Source organism: Rutilus rutilus, assembly GCF_951802725.1.
Source record: "Rutilus rutilus genome assembly, chromosome: 22".
In the NCBI taxonomy this organism is placed as follows: Eukaryota; Metazoa; Chordata; class Actinopteri; order Cypriniformes; family Leuciscidae; genus Rutilus; species Rutilus rutilus.
The window spans coordinates 23,850,830-23,865,693 of record NC_140227.1 but is presented as its reverse complement, the minus strand read 5'-3'; the positions used below and the strand labels follow the sequence as shown (position 1 = coordinate 23,865,693).

At 35.9% G+C, this 14,864-nt stretch overlaps 2 protein-coding genes across 3 annotated transcripts; both read right to left on the bottom strand.

Moving 5' to 3' along the window:
- Positions 1 to 22: 22 nt before the first annotated feature.
- Positions 23 to 11,158, bottom strand: tpcn3 (two pore segment channel 3). Of its 2 annotated transcripts, none has more exons than XR_014625868.1 (19): positions 10,892 to 11,158; positions 10,079 to 10,161; positions 9,879 to 9,993; positions 8,928 to 9,056; positions 8,448 to 8,564; positions 7,611 to 7,729; positions 7,383 to 7,484; positions 7,087 to 7,213; positions 6,103 to 6,310; positions 5,873 to 6,017; positions 3,697 to 3,882; positions 3,528 to 3,592; positions 2,923 to 3,010; positions 2,746 to 2,815; positions 1,586 to 1,797; positions 1,148 to 1,244; positions 947 to 1,060; positions 701 to 813; positions 23 to 469 (listed from the first exon to the last, which is right to left on the bottom strand). XR_014625868.1 is itself a non-coding variant. In XM_084395400.1 (19 exons), the coding sequence occupies exons 1-19, from the start codon at positions 10,994 to 10,996 to the stop codon at positions 345 to 347; spliced, it is 2,322 nt and encodes a 773-aa protein (XP_084251526.1). In that variant the 5' UTR covers positions 10,997 to 11,077; the 3' UTR covers positions 209 to 344. The 2 variants fall into 2 exon arrangements, 1 of the variants encoding a protein (XP_084251526.1); XM_084395400.1 differs by having other exon boundaries at positions 209 to 469; positions 1,148 to 1,238; positions 1,578 to 1,797; positions 10,892 to 11,077.
- A 622-nt stretch (positions 11,159 to 11,780) lies between these two features.
- On the bottom strand, positions 11,781 to 14,353 carry pgap4 (post-GPI attachment to proteins GalNAc transferase 4). Its single transcript, XM_084395323.1, has 2 exons — positions 14,224 to 14,353; positions 11,781 to 13,628 (listed from the first exon to the last, which is right to left on the bottom strand). Exon 2 carries the CDS (start codon positions 13,454 to 13,456, stop codon positions 12,266 to 12,268), a length of 1,191 nt encoding a protein of 396 aa, XP_084251449.1. The 5' UTR covers positions 13,457 to 13,628; positions 14,224 to 14,353; the 3' UTR covers positions 11,781 to 12,265.
- Positions 14,354 to 14,864: the final 511 nt, after the last annotated feature.

The following is a 14,864-nucleotide window of genomic DNA, read 5'->3' as shown; positions in this document are numbered from 1 at the left end:
ATATCAACGAGTCTCTCTCGTATTATTATTACAATAATCTTATTTTATTTCAATTGGTATGTGTACAAACTTTTACTCTGGGGCCATCCTTATTGGTCATGTAGTGCACTTTTCCCAAAACAATTATAAAAAACACACATTTTAAGCCTATATGTTTATATAATATTATACACACACACACACACATTTGATTACAAAAATGACTCTTTGATGATTGAAAAATCACTAATAGTGGTCCACATAGCAAAGTATATATAATACATCTTATCAAATATTGCATACATATAAAGAATCTTTGATACAAACTGTATTTATATATTTACAAGTTTTTAGTTTCTTGTCAGTTATACTGAGTCAAAGACAGGGTTTGAGAAGTTTATGTTTTCTGGCTCTTCCTCCTCATTGAAGTCTTCAGGACGAAGATCTCTTTCAAACATCCGCTGCAAAAGTCCATCCACAGTTCTGGATCCTGGAAAAATAAAACATTATATATATATATATATATATATATATATATAACAAGAAGCACAACATTTCTTGAAGCAATCTTAAACAATGCAGAGCTTGTTTGCCGTCTTTCAACACTTACTCTAAGACTAAAAATGCATTTGACAAGACTTGACTAAAATTAATAATAATTAATAATAAACCAAATAATAAAACAAACAATTAATAACAATAAAATAATAAAATAAAATACTTCTTGAAGCAATCTTGAACATGAGGGAGGGCTTCTGTTTGCCAGCTTCAGAAGAACCCAGGTCATTTTCATTGCTTTCCATTGCATCTACAAGACCTGTGTCCATACCATCCCTAACAAACACAAAACCACACAAACCTCCATTAAAACCCAAAATCAACAGCAACAGGATCCTACGCTGACACGTATGCATGAAACATTTTTTATACATCAAATAACAAGATATGAGGTCTAAATGGCACGTACTGTTGAACATTAAGCTCCAGCTCCTCTATCTTTTTCTCCAGAGAAGTCTGCAGGTCACTTTTGTCAATTGTGTATTCCACCAAGAAGGCCTCCAAAATAAATGCTACAAAAATACTGGGGGGAAATAAAAATCGCACATTATGCATATTTTTCCTTCAAAGTAAAACACAACAATAATTTTCTAGTAGACTCCATTCTTACTTGATTATAATAATGACGACCACAATGTGAAAAAGGACGAAGAATATTCTGGCTGAAACGTGTGTGACTGCTGTGAAACCGCTGGCCAACAGTGCAGCTGAGTTAAGGGAAAAGCAATGCATGAAACTTTCAAAAAATTTCAAAGACCTTGGTCTACAGCAGGGATAGGCAACTCCGGTCCTGGAGGGCCACTGTACTGCAGAGTTTAGCTCCAACCCTAATTAAACACACCTGAACAAGGCAATCAGTGTTTTCAGGATTACTAGATAGATACAGGCAGGTGAGTTTTTATCAGGGCTGAAGCTAAACTCTGCAGGACAGTGGCCCTCCAGGACTGGAGTTGCCTATCCCTGGTCTACAGTTTCACATACTTGATTAAGTATAAAACTTGGAGCAAAAATACATTTTAATCTGTAGTTGTAAAGGATATCATGCCACTGATTAACCACAGTGAGTTCCAGCAAGACGATGAAGGAAGAGATCACATTATTGAAGTTGTTCTTGCAGTAGTTGAGTTTAGCAAAAGCGGTTCCTTTAAGGAGAGGGTTTCCACAGTACTCTTGATCAGGACTTGTAGAGTTAGGTTCAAAAAAATGAACTTTTCCTTTAAATAATTCCATGCCAACCATAGCAAATATGTAATAGACCACCTGTAGGGGGACAGCAGTGGATTTATAATAAATACACAGGTATATTGATTATGATAATGTTTCTCATATCACAGTTTAAAATGTGGCATAAAGGGTCTGCTTCCCTTCTGATGATTATGTCCCTGTCCCTATATCTAAATATAGCCAAAAATCAAGCACTGCATCCACCCCCCACTTTTTTGTACAAGGTGTCCTTGAGGCCAGGTATGGTGCAGTATACAGGAATCACCAATGAGACGGTGACAGCAACCACTCCTTCCTCAGGAACACTTGAATCAATGTGTATTTTTATTTAAAAGCAATAGCCCGTCTAATGCATGCGATAGATGTACACATTATCCAAAGTTTGTGGTCAGTAAGAGTCGTTTTAATGTTTTTGAAATAACTCTATACGCTCATCAAGACTGCATTAATTTGATCAAAACTAAGTAGAACAGAAATATTACGAAATAGATTACTATATATTACAATTTTAACTTGATTGATTGATGAATCAAAGCATTTAAAATAGAAATCTTTTGTAACATTATAACATTTGTAATATTATCTTTGTCACGTTTGATTCATTTTAATGCATCCTTGCTGAATAATTCTTATTACTTTATAAAAATAAAAAAAAGCTTACTGACCCCCGATTTTTTATTTGGTATTGTAAGTATATACAGTATATTCATATTAGAAATATTATTGAAACATAGTTTTGATATTTCTCAGTGTATGCCTATTACCTATTACTCACTAAGTACACAAAGATACATTAAGGAATGTTTTTGTTCCTACAATGAAATAAATGCGGTCCAAAACAACAGATAACCCCACTGACTTTTATTGTATAGACAAAACCACAAAGAAGAACGTCGTACAGGTTTGAAATGACATGAGGCAGAGTACATTTTGACAATATAGAGTTTTGGGTGAACTAATCCATATCAATCTATAAATACTCACCACTATGAGTTGGCCAAAGGTAAGAATAGTTGGTCCAATTTTAATAAGTGTGTTGATGATGGCTCGAAATCTGCAAAGGAAAGTTTTTAGTTTAATGTCACATGGCAAATTAATAAAAGGTATTTTCAAGCACAGAAATCACTTGGTTTTTTGTGCATTTGGCTGAAACTGTCTCACCTCTTTATGGAATCCACCAAACGTATGAGTCGAAGAACTCGCAAGATAAAAACTATGTCCAAGATCTGACGACTCGTGTAACCTCCAGCTGCAAACATAAAGTCAACAAGACTACTTAAAGGGATAGTTCACCCAAAAATGAAAATTCTGTCATCATTTACTCTCCCTCAAGTTGTTCCAAACCTGTATGATTTCCTTTCTTCTGCTAAACACAAAATAAGATATTTTAAAGAAGGTTGGTAATTAAACAGTTGCTGGTCCCCATTGACATCCATAGTATTTTTTTTTCCTACTATGGAAGTCAATGGGGTCCATCAGTCGTTTGGTTACCGACTTTCTTCAAAATATCTTCTTTTGTGTTCAGCAGAAGAAAGAAAGTCATACAGGTTTGGAACAACTTGAGGGAGAGTAAATGACAGAATTTTTATTTTTGGGTGACCTATTCCTTTAAAGGCATGTTTATATCAAACTTAACAGCTCTGATATAACACTTAAAGAATGCAGAAATGTGTCAATCTTCTAATATGTCAAATACAGTGATACACAAGTATATAAATAATAACCCTCCTAGTGCTTAATTTTGTTATATCCACATGTGCACTTACAGTGTTTGAGTGCTGAGTTAATGATGGTGCCAAAGAGCGCACACACAACAATGATAGTGTCAAACCTGTAAGAGATAGAGTTGATTGAATTTGGTTTCATGTGAGCTCACACAGGTGATGTTATGTGATCAAATTCAGTGAGCCATACAAAAAACAAAGTGTTCCTCACCAGTTCCAGAAATGATGTCGGGCGAAGAACGCCCGTGGCTCGGTAGAATACAGTTTGAGAATGATCTCCAACATATAAAGAGCCAGAAAACCCCACTCAGCATTTGATACCACAGGGTTCTCCTCATCCAGACCAATGAACACAGCATTCACCAGAATAATCAGGTCATAGACATACACAAACATTCTGAAACGCACAATACAAATATATGGGATTCAAATAGCTTTGTTGTCCAAAATAATATGTGAATGCATTAGTGTCATTGCAAGATCAACATTTTGGGCCAGATTAACTAAACAGGGCAAGTGTGATGAAATAAAAGTGCGATGGTGATCTACTCACAGTGTGCAGATTAAATAACACGGATGCAGCCAGCTCATTTCCATAATGACCAATGCAATCTACCAAGATCAGTGCAAATTAAAAATATCATGGCTTGGCAAATGATACGTTCGGAAAAAGTCTCTGGCATTCCAAATAAATGAACAGGAGTGGATAAAATTCCAGTACGGATATGGTTTCATTTTACACTGTGGGGCTGATAACGGAGCTCTTTAGAATGTAATACAAATGCGTCAGTTGTTGCTTTGGTAAAGTTTACAGACGATATGAGATGTTTTCATTTTATTGTTAACTTCGCTCAAATAGCGCAATTGGCCAGCTTCAGAGAAACTGGCAGCCAGGCAACAGATAAGCGAACAATCCTGAATGGCGACATCACTACACACTTAACTACACAGATAATCGGGCCAAATCATTTCCCTGAATTAAAAGAGAAACAAAACTGTCAGACACTTGAACAAGTTAAAGTTATAAGATATCTAGGGATATGGATTCCAGGCTCACTTTCAAGACACATATACAGATTTTGTTAGATAAGTACAAAAAAAGTACTAATATATTCAGATGTCAAGAAGGAATAAAATGGGAAGCTAGTCAAACATATTTAGAACGAATATATAGTGCATTAATCAGGTCAGTAATCAATTGTGGATGTATAATTTGGGGATGTGCATCAAAATCCTTGATTAAGAAAGTTGAAACAGTTCAGGCACAAGCATTAAGAATATGCTGATCCTCTCCAATATCAGCGTCACAGGTGGAGGTAGGAGAAATGTCCATAAGTATAAGTAAATTGAAATTAACAATGAAATATTGGATTAACATGAAAGGGCATTCAGAGACACATCCAGTTCAGGAAATACTAAATATAGTATACTAAATATACTAAATAATATAGTGCTGAGAGAAACAGAGAGAAATACTTAAAGTCCCCCGTAGTCAATAATTTTACCTCATCTTTGATCACCAAAATTACATAAAATAATAAAAAAAATTCTTCATGCCTTAAAATAGCTTGAATGTAACCCTACACCTTTGCCTTATTTAGTACAAGCGGTTCTATGAATATGCAAATTAGTCCCGCGTCCACTCACTCACACCAGCTCAGAGATTCACTCGTTGACGATCACACCTTGACATGATTGGTTACAAGGTAGCTGGTATGAAACATCAGTGATTTCAAACTGTGTTTTTGAGACTGTGTTTGGTTCACTGCAGATTTAAGGAGAAAATACTCAGCAATGGTGTTGACATGAATTTGCACATGGTTTGTCTTAAACGCATATTAAAAACACCACATAGATATATAAGCAAATGGCCTACATTATTTTAAATACATCTAGTCGGTGACAGAGTGCAAGCATATTGGTCTAAAATAATTCTGTATTTTAAGCTTCAGAATCATGAATATTTTTATTGTATTAATGCCACATTTTGCACTTTAATCAATGTCCATATGTCTAGGAGCATCGCAATAATATCATATTGTGAGTTCAGTATCGTGATATATATTGAATTGTGACATGAGGGTATCGTTACACCCCTATTTTTTGGTTTTGGTTTTCCTTTCCATTGATGCTTCACACTCCAGTCCAGTTATATAATGGCACAAATACCAATAAACTGACTACTGCAAATCTTCTGAAAGGGAATCTCCTACAAATGCATATGCAATAAGTTCATAGTCCACGCAAAAATAACTGTCCATGCCTTTTCAGCGCAAATTTTTTACTGCGCGTCTTTATTAAATATCCTGACAGTAGTTTTTTAATGCCAAAAGAGGGTTTGTGGTGATGCAAGCTGTTAGTAAATCTGGCCCTTTGTGTCCACATACCTGTGATGAACCATGTGGCGAATGAATCTGCTGGCTGAGGAATCATACAGAGAGGGGAAACAGATTTGAATGGGGTGCGCCTTTGACTTCACTGTGATCACCTGGATACTTAGAAGATCAGCCAGCTGGACAAATGCAAACTTTCCTGCTCAGAAAAAAAGGTGGAAAAAGGAGAAAAAGTCAATAAAACTGAAGTCAAATATGAAATAGGAAAGAAAAACCTATCTGACCTATGTGTCCTTTATTCTGATCATCTAAGACGCTCCAGAGCAGTTCCCGGTGAGCAATACTGATTTTCGGCTTGGCGAGTTTAACCAGAAGGTTCCATTTGGCCTGGGTCACCACAGGCTCCCCACCTTCACCCCGGGTCTCCTGAAGCAGAGAAAACGCCCGGCACATCTTATATCTTCTGGCCTTCACCAGCTGCCGCACTTCCTCCTAGAAAACATGAAAGAAATCAAGTCAGGTTCCACTACAGCTAGATAGATAGCTAGAAGTATTTTTATTGGACTGAACAATAATATTCAAGAGGATCTATTATGCCCTTTTAAAAAGTATTGATTTTGTTTTTGGGGTCTACTAGAATAAATGTTCATTCTTGAATGTTCAAATAACAATTTATTTTTCACATATTTCACAGTAGTGCAGCACCACTCTTCCCAGTCTGTCAGTAACTCTCTGTTTAGTTCCATTCTAGTATAAAGCCCCTCCTTCCAAAAACCTCAATGTGCTCTGATTGGTCGGTTGGACAAGTGTGCTGTAATTGGGTAATGGCATGGCGACAACACACTAATAAACAAGTCCAATGCGTTGGGTAAGAATTATTTAAATGAGGAATATTGTAACGTGTATGTTCCACAGAAGAAAACTCAAGACTACAATCGAGCCAGTGCTTACTGATATAGAGAACAACTCCCTTTCAAGTGGACTTTGTGCTTTCTAACTTTGCAGATCTTCTTCATGCTCAAACAGCAACGTTACACAATAAAGAAAGTTGAAAATGTAAAAAAGCATAATCTGTGGTATTTAATAAAAAAAAATTTAACTGATCAATAATATTAATTTTAATATGATTTAATTTTAATATTTAAATTATTTAATTTATTATTTAATAATATACATTTTAATTCAAGATTATTTTATTCTAAGATTCATAAGTTCTTTAAAATGTGAGAAATAAAAATGTGCATGTTGACAGAAAATAATGTTAATACCTTTAGGTACTTTTTGTAGTTATTGTAAACAACAGCCAGAAAGAAGGACATGAAGGTATAGATGTTGATAACAATATATAGAATGAAGAAAATAGTGAAGAAAACACTGTAGTTGTATGCCGGCATCCTACAAAGAAAACATAAAAACATCAAATATTACAGAAGCATTTGTGTTGTGTACAATGCATGCGTGAAGCATATTATGGGGGACTGATATTTTTTATACTGCTGAATATACAACAAAAGAGAAATAAGCTTAAAAGGATAGAAAGAAAATGCAATAGCTCAAGACTTACATGACATCAGGGCTATTAGCAGTGGTCACCAAAACGTACAGATCGAAAACAATATCCAAATAGTTTGTGAAATATGGTGAACCATCAATGGTAAGAAGGCCCCTGAGAAAAAATAAAAAAAGATATGACAAGCAGTTTGAAAGGTTATGTAAACTATTTTTCAATGGACACAACTGAGATGAATGGAAAAACAGAGGAATAAATTGATGATACTTTATTTAGCTTTACCTTTTCCCAAATAATTTAAGAGCCATAAGAGAGAAGACCAACACGCTGAACATGAATAAGAGAAAAACATAGGAGATCTGAGGCAGTGCATTCCGTATACTCCTGAACGCCCTCCGCAGCTACAGACAAACAGAAGGATGAAAAAGAAAGAAAGAAATGGGTCTGGAGGAGAGACATTTGTGCCCAAAAAACATACACTTCCATTCAAACTTTGGGGTCGGTACGATTTTAAAATGTTTTTAAGTCTCTCATGTTCACCAAGGCTGCATTTATTTGATCAAAAATACAATAAAACAGTAATATTGTGAAATATTATTACAATTTAAAATAACAGTTTTCTATTTAATATATTTTTAAAATGTAATTTATTCATGTGATAGCAAAGCTACATTTTCAGCATCATTACTCCAGTCTTCAGTGTCACATGATCCTTCAGAAATCATTCTAATATGCTGATTTAGTGCTAAAGAAACACTTATTATTATTATAAAAATTTTGAAAACAGGTGTGCTGCATAATATTTTTATGGAAACCATTGTTTTCAGGATTCTTTGATTAGCAGAATGTTCAAAATAACTTTTTTTTTAAATAGAATGTCTTCACTGTCATTTTTGATCCATTTAATTCCAACCTTGCTGAAAATAAATTCTTTTCTTTTTTTATCTTACTGACCCCAAACCTTTAAACGGTAGTGTATGCTTTCAACAACTTTAGGAGTAGATTAACTGACAAAATTTTTAATTAACATTTCATCTCAATTAAATACAAAAAAATGTAAACTATGAAAAAATATACAAAATGTATGTGTTTATTGTGCTTTGATTGTGGTTTTCTTACTTGTCGTCCCTCTGTAACATTGACTAACAGAAGTGGTCTCAAGACCCTTGACCATCGGATGGAAAAATAGCCTGATGTTTTCAGTGCCCCATATATAGTCAAATCTATGAAAGAGAGCTGTGAAGTGGGAAGGGTAAAGAAAGATAATAAAACAAGAATACAGCGAAACTTAAAATCTCTCAAAATGTCCAGTTATGCAACACACACACAAACCCTTTCCCTGACTTCACTAAATGTCTACTCATACGCCACATTTCCTGGAGATCCTGCAAAACTGCTGAGAATGATAAAACACGGGCTAAAGTTCATTTCACAACATTGTTACGAGCACATTCTCAGCATTTTCACATGTTTGTGCAGACAGAATACTTTAAGGGTATATATATTATAGAAATAATGTATTATAAAATTAACACACGATAAAAGTGATTATGTACCTGTAAATAAGATACAATCCAAAACTATGTATTAGAGGCCTACCGTTACAACGATTATGATGCAGATATTTTTGGGATCCTTCCAGAATTTATCCTTTGGGATGACTTTGGCATAGTGTACCATCCGCACAGTAAATGCAGAGAGACATATGATTTCAATTGTAGAAGTCGCCTATAGAACACACACATACACATATACAAAATGTTTTATGGGGACATTCCTCTTACTTAATGATTTTTATACTGTACAAACTGCATATTACATGCCATAACCCTAACCCGAACCATCTCAGAAAACTTTCTGTATTTTTAGATTTTCAAAAAAACATTATTTAGAATTATTTATAAGCTGTTTAAATAAACACAAGTCTCCAGGAAATATCCCATTGTGTCATATGGAGGGTTGGCATGGATTCCAGGATGTCATAAAAGCAGTAAGCAAGAAGAAGAAAAAAAGGTTAAATGTGGTTCTATATAGAACCCTAGAGTTCTTGACTCACTTTTAAAGAACATTTTATACTGAAAAGGATCTATAAGGAAACATTTCTTAAATGAACTAAGGTTCTATATACATGTAGAACCTTTTCTTCTAAGTGTGTAGTTTATGTTGGTATGGTAAAAACTATTAAATATATAGCATCACTGTCTGGGATGTTTCCTTGGTCACACAATCATATAGGTAATTTTAAATATGAAAACACACCACAATTCTAAATTTCAGAGTATAGAGTTTGATGCATTATATGCATGTTTTGTGATTAAAAACAGATCTCATGGCATCTGCTTGTCAGAGAAAGTGTTAGCAGTATGAACTGAAGGGGATATCTATGGACTTTTAAGGTAATCAGCTAGAGATACAGAGAGCGTTCAAGAAATATTCAACCACCCATTCACAAATCTACACAAGGTCTGAAACGAATTACAATTGTGGTCAATGATTAATCCACTGCTTTGCTGAACAATTTGTAAATGCAAGTTACATTTCCATACATACCCATATAGGAATTGGAACAACAGCAGGATCCTCAAAGAGAGCCAGAGCAAGATTTATGACGATGAACACATATACCAGTGTTTGCATGAACCAGTGATTGTACAGCAGGTACAACCTGTGGAATATTTTACAGATTTTATAATACACAACCTGGTAATAGTCAAAGTTATATAAATGATTGTTGGAAAGTAATCTCTTACCTCACAGCCTGTGGTGAAGTGTCAAAAAAGATGTTCCTGTTATACTGGGCATCTGACACATAGACAGTGGCAAGGTCGAATTTCTAAAGCACCACCAGCAAACATCAGAGACCAAGAAGAGAGAAAAATCAGTTTGACAGGCCAATTTTAATCACTTGTTTCCACCTTTTCTTTTTCATTTTAAATGAGAAGCACATGGTGTGACAGTTATTTCATGTACTGTAGTCTCTCAATTAACATATGATGTCATGAAATCTGTATAAATAACAATAAACAGACCAAATACTTTGCGAAAGCTGTGAAAAGCTGGTTAAATGAAGTACAGAGTAGGACATATCAACTAACCAAAACTATTTGATGCCATAACCTCCCTCCCACACTACACCCTTCACTCAAAAACCATTTGAAATGTGACTGATATGTGCATGTTTATTTATCTAAATGTATAATTGAATTTGTATGGCAACAGACACTCATAACAATCCATTTCTTAACAAACCAGAATCGATTAATAGGTAAAGAACTTCTAATAGTAATATGTTTGCCAAATATTTCCAGTGCTTCAGTTGACACTTTCTTCAGACACAATTTTCCAGTGCTTTCTTGACAAACAGGATACCAGATGTTTCTCTTATTCCATCCAGATTTGATGTTGTGATAAGTTCGAAAAACTTTCTATACAAATAAACCAAACAATCAGAGTGTCATCTATGAACTTTTTTTTTTTTTTAACCATCCGTTTAGATAGTACATTTCGCGGCACATTGATGAGTACAGGTTTCCAAGAGCACCATATCCACGCACGCAACATACCTCTGTCATCTCTTCTGAAACGTTACTGGAAACATTATTTCCTCCATTGGTTAAACCTTCATTCTTTGATAAAGAATGGCACTTTGAGTTTTCGGTGTCAGACATTTTCTCTATCCCTCAACTTTTCCCTGTCCTTACGCAGCAGATACATCCAGTTCGCAGGAAATCCCGTCTCGAAAAAGTCTATCTTGCTAAACGAAGCAAATTTCCTAATCATAGTATGGCGAAGGCCTCTCTATTAAAAATTCATGACCCACGCCTTCGTATGTTGAAAATGACAGAGCATGGCCAAATTAATATTTAGTAGACAAGCCATCTCACCAATCAACCTGAGCATGGTCTAATTATCACGAAGAAGTCCCGCCTTCCATTGGAAGAAGCCTTGCGTCGATAGGATGAACGCTATAACTAATTAATATTCATAAGATAAGGCCTCGCCATAGTAGGATTCGATTGGTTAAATCCCGCATATTACACACGTACGGTGGTACTTGGCTTTAATCTCCAAATAAACAGTTCTTGGGCGAATAATATAAATTGTATGGAATATCAAGAGCATTATGTATACTGAGAGTGTATACTGTTTCTTTAAACAGAGTTTGCAATGCTCTGTATTTTGACCGGTCATGTGACTGAATATCCAGCGGAAATAGCGGAGAAGAGCCACAGGCTCACTCAGGAGTTTTGTAGGAACATCTGGAAGAAAACACCCCAACTGTCTTATGCAACACAGAAATTTACTCTGAGACCTCAACAACAGAGGAGGAACATCACAGCATCGTATAATGTAGTGTTAACTGAACGTTTTTCAGTAGGTTGCCTAGAACTATTACCTTTAAAAAAAACAGTGAAAGAGCCTGTACCACAAAAAATGAAACCAACGACTGTAAACCGTTATATAATATTTATTATATTTTACAAAAAGTGATTTTTATAAACGCCATAGAGTGAAAGATCAATACAAAACTATATAAATAATTTCTGAGGATAATCCTTTAGAGCTCATGTTGAATATAAAGAGAAATATAAATGATTTGAATTGATTTTTTTTTTAAAACTACATTTCAAAGTGTTTTGAATGTGCAAATTTGGCAATAATTTAGTTACATATAAAATAATTTTCATAACTCTATGAATTCCCTTCTGATGCTAAAATCCATTATGCGTTGTAAACTGAAAAAGATGTTGATTAAAAATAGTTTAAAAGATAAGCATCGTGATCAGGCAACGGTTTCAAAACTTCACAAACAAACAGCCAGCTATGATTTCTAAAAAGATATTCATATTTCAGCCACAAAATTGAAACATTTATTAATAAACAGCACCTAAAATGGGTTTCATTTTCAACCTCTGTAAAAAGAAAACATTATGATGTCAAATTAATCTGGGTAGAAGAGGGTTCTTCCTGATGGAGGAGTAAGCTCCGATGTGCTTGATGATATTGGGTTCAACGCTGTGTGCCTTCTCACCTGGCGTAGACCTGGCTATCTTGTACAGCACCATGTCTTTTGCATTACCCCTAGCACAGACGGCCTGGTCCAGGTATTGGGCGGTTCGGATGGAGGCATTACCTGGGTAGAGCATAGCAGGGGTGCAGCATTCAGTGGCAGGAGACACAGCATACAGCTGGGGTGAAAGCCGCCTGACCTCCAGCAGATAGTGCCTCCCTGCCATCTCAGACACGGCCATTATGTAGAGAGTTAGGAAGAGAAGATGAAGAGGTGAGAAGGTAAAATAAAGAGCTGTACAGTGAGATAACAAGAGGAGGAGGATTGTAGAACCAAACAGGCCGAGACCCAGCCATTCTAGAATGCGATACGGCTCCGGGTTCCAGTATCCCTGAAGACGTTCCGGGTGGTAGAGCTTTATGTATAAAGTATTGATGGCAAATCTCCGCGAGAGTAAGTTTTTAATCAACGGAAAGAAATCGGTCATCGGAAGCGCATCATCCTCCAGGACGACAACGTTTTTTGGCCTCATCAGGTCCCATCCTTTCCTCAGGCAGAAAACGTAATCTCTTTTCTCCTTCTCGAAGATGTTGTCCACCTGTTTGCTGTTCCATTTCTCATCTGGTGAACGTCTAACAACCAGGAACTCTTTCTCCAGAAGCAAAGCATCCTCGTTCAAAGAGGGACCACTTTCGACATCACAGAGCATGACCTCGGCACATGGTTTATCGCCACATGCCTTAAGGAGCGATTTGAGCTGTTGTGCCACCTGTAACAGGTAGTGATAGTCCCTCCCCTCTGCTCTTCTGGATGTCACTATGGTGATCAGGAGATCTGGTTTCTTAGAATTCGTTTCCAAAGGGTCCTTCAGGCTTTTCGTAGAAGCAGCACTCTCCCAGAAATGCAGGGCTTCCTGACCTCTGTCGTAGCTTTTTTGTAGTGATGTATCGCTTAGTGAATCAAGATAAACACTCTTTAAAAAATAATGCGAGTAAAGTAGACGATGGCAGCATATAGGCAATATCACTCCAAAGGTTAAAAAACACAAAACCAGCCCTTGAGCTACTGGGCTTGACCAACGAAAGTGCTTGCTGGTACAAGTCCCCCATCGAGGCATCTGTGTCTGTTTAAATAGATCACAATTCACTTCTGTGGCAGTTCACTTCAGTGCCAAGGTGACGGATACGTTGCACAGGTGGAGGATCCAGATTTGAGCCAACGTGAAGAAAAGACTCACGGAAGGACTCACATATGAGAATATAAACTTCTGAGATATTTCCAACTTGTATCTATAGACAAAAGAGATATGGGAGTCATAATCTTATTTTTCTTAATAAACCATTACATGCGATTTAAAATAATTCTGGGTGATTCCATACATTCAATATTGAAAAGATGACTTATTTTTTAGGTACAGTAAAATACAGTAAACCCTTAACACATAACCTAGCCTACGTTTTTTTTTTATATTCTGCCCAAATATATTATTATTAAATAATATTATAAATATTGTCAAAATATGATGTACAGTATACGAGTATAAACGTACTTCATGTGATTCATGTACTTGACTTTTTGATGTGTTATATGATTTTTTTTTTATAATAATAACATTTTATAAAAGTTAGTGTCAGTATTTCATATTATGAACATATAGTCTTGCGACACTCAAAAGCCACTCTTTTCATGAAATGACCCTTCTTTCTGAGAAAAACAACTAGGTACAGGCAGTTTGTGAGGTAGAAAGCAAGATAAAACAATATGAGTCAGCTTATCATAACAAGAAAACAAACCCGGAAGAATCTTATGTATCAGTCTGTAAATGGCCCGTAAAGTTAAATAATAAGAAATGGAACAAAGAATAAAGTATTTCAGCATTTCTACCTCTCAGAATGTGGATGTTTAGCACACAGCGACTAGACGACGGCAATCGAAACCAAAAAGCATGTCAAAACATCACTCGAGTGAGTCAAGACGACCTACTACGTGCTGCTACGCGCGTCAAATCAGGGCCGAATACGTATTACTGTAACACATGGACAAAATGCGCATTTAATTTACAGGGAAGCAATGTTGACCATTTCTTCAGGGGTAGAACACTGAATGGCTCCTAAAGCTGAATCTTCTATTTATTCAATTCGCATTCAGGATGTTTTTTTATGTGTGTGTGTGTATTTCGTAAAATCTTAGCTAGAGCTCAAAAAAGGACTGTGATTGGTTCATTGTATCAAGCGCTGAGTAAAGTAACAGAACCCACGTGATAACTCCTTTAAGTGCTGTAATCACCACACCAGACGCTAGATGGGAGTGTAAGGTAAAAGACGGTCTGAGGTGACTCAACCGTCTCTGATGCGGGATAAATATTCACGAGTTTTTTTTTTTGGTATGTTGAGTTTCGTGGTAGTATATGCAGTACAGTCGTGTTCGTGTTTGTCACTCTGAAAATGTTTTAATTTTCTAGTGTCATCGCAGTGGATTTCAGCAGTAACATCTCAATAAGTAGGCTACATAAATAATAGAAATCA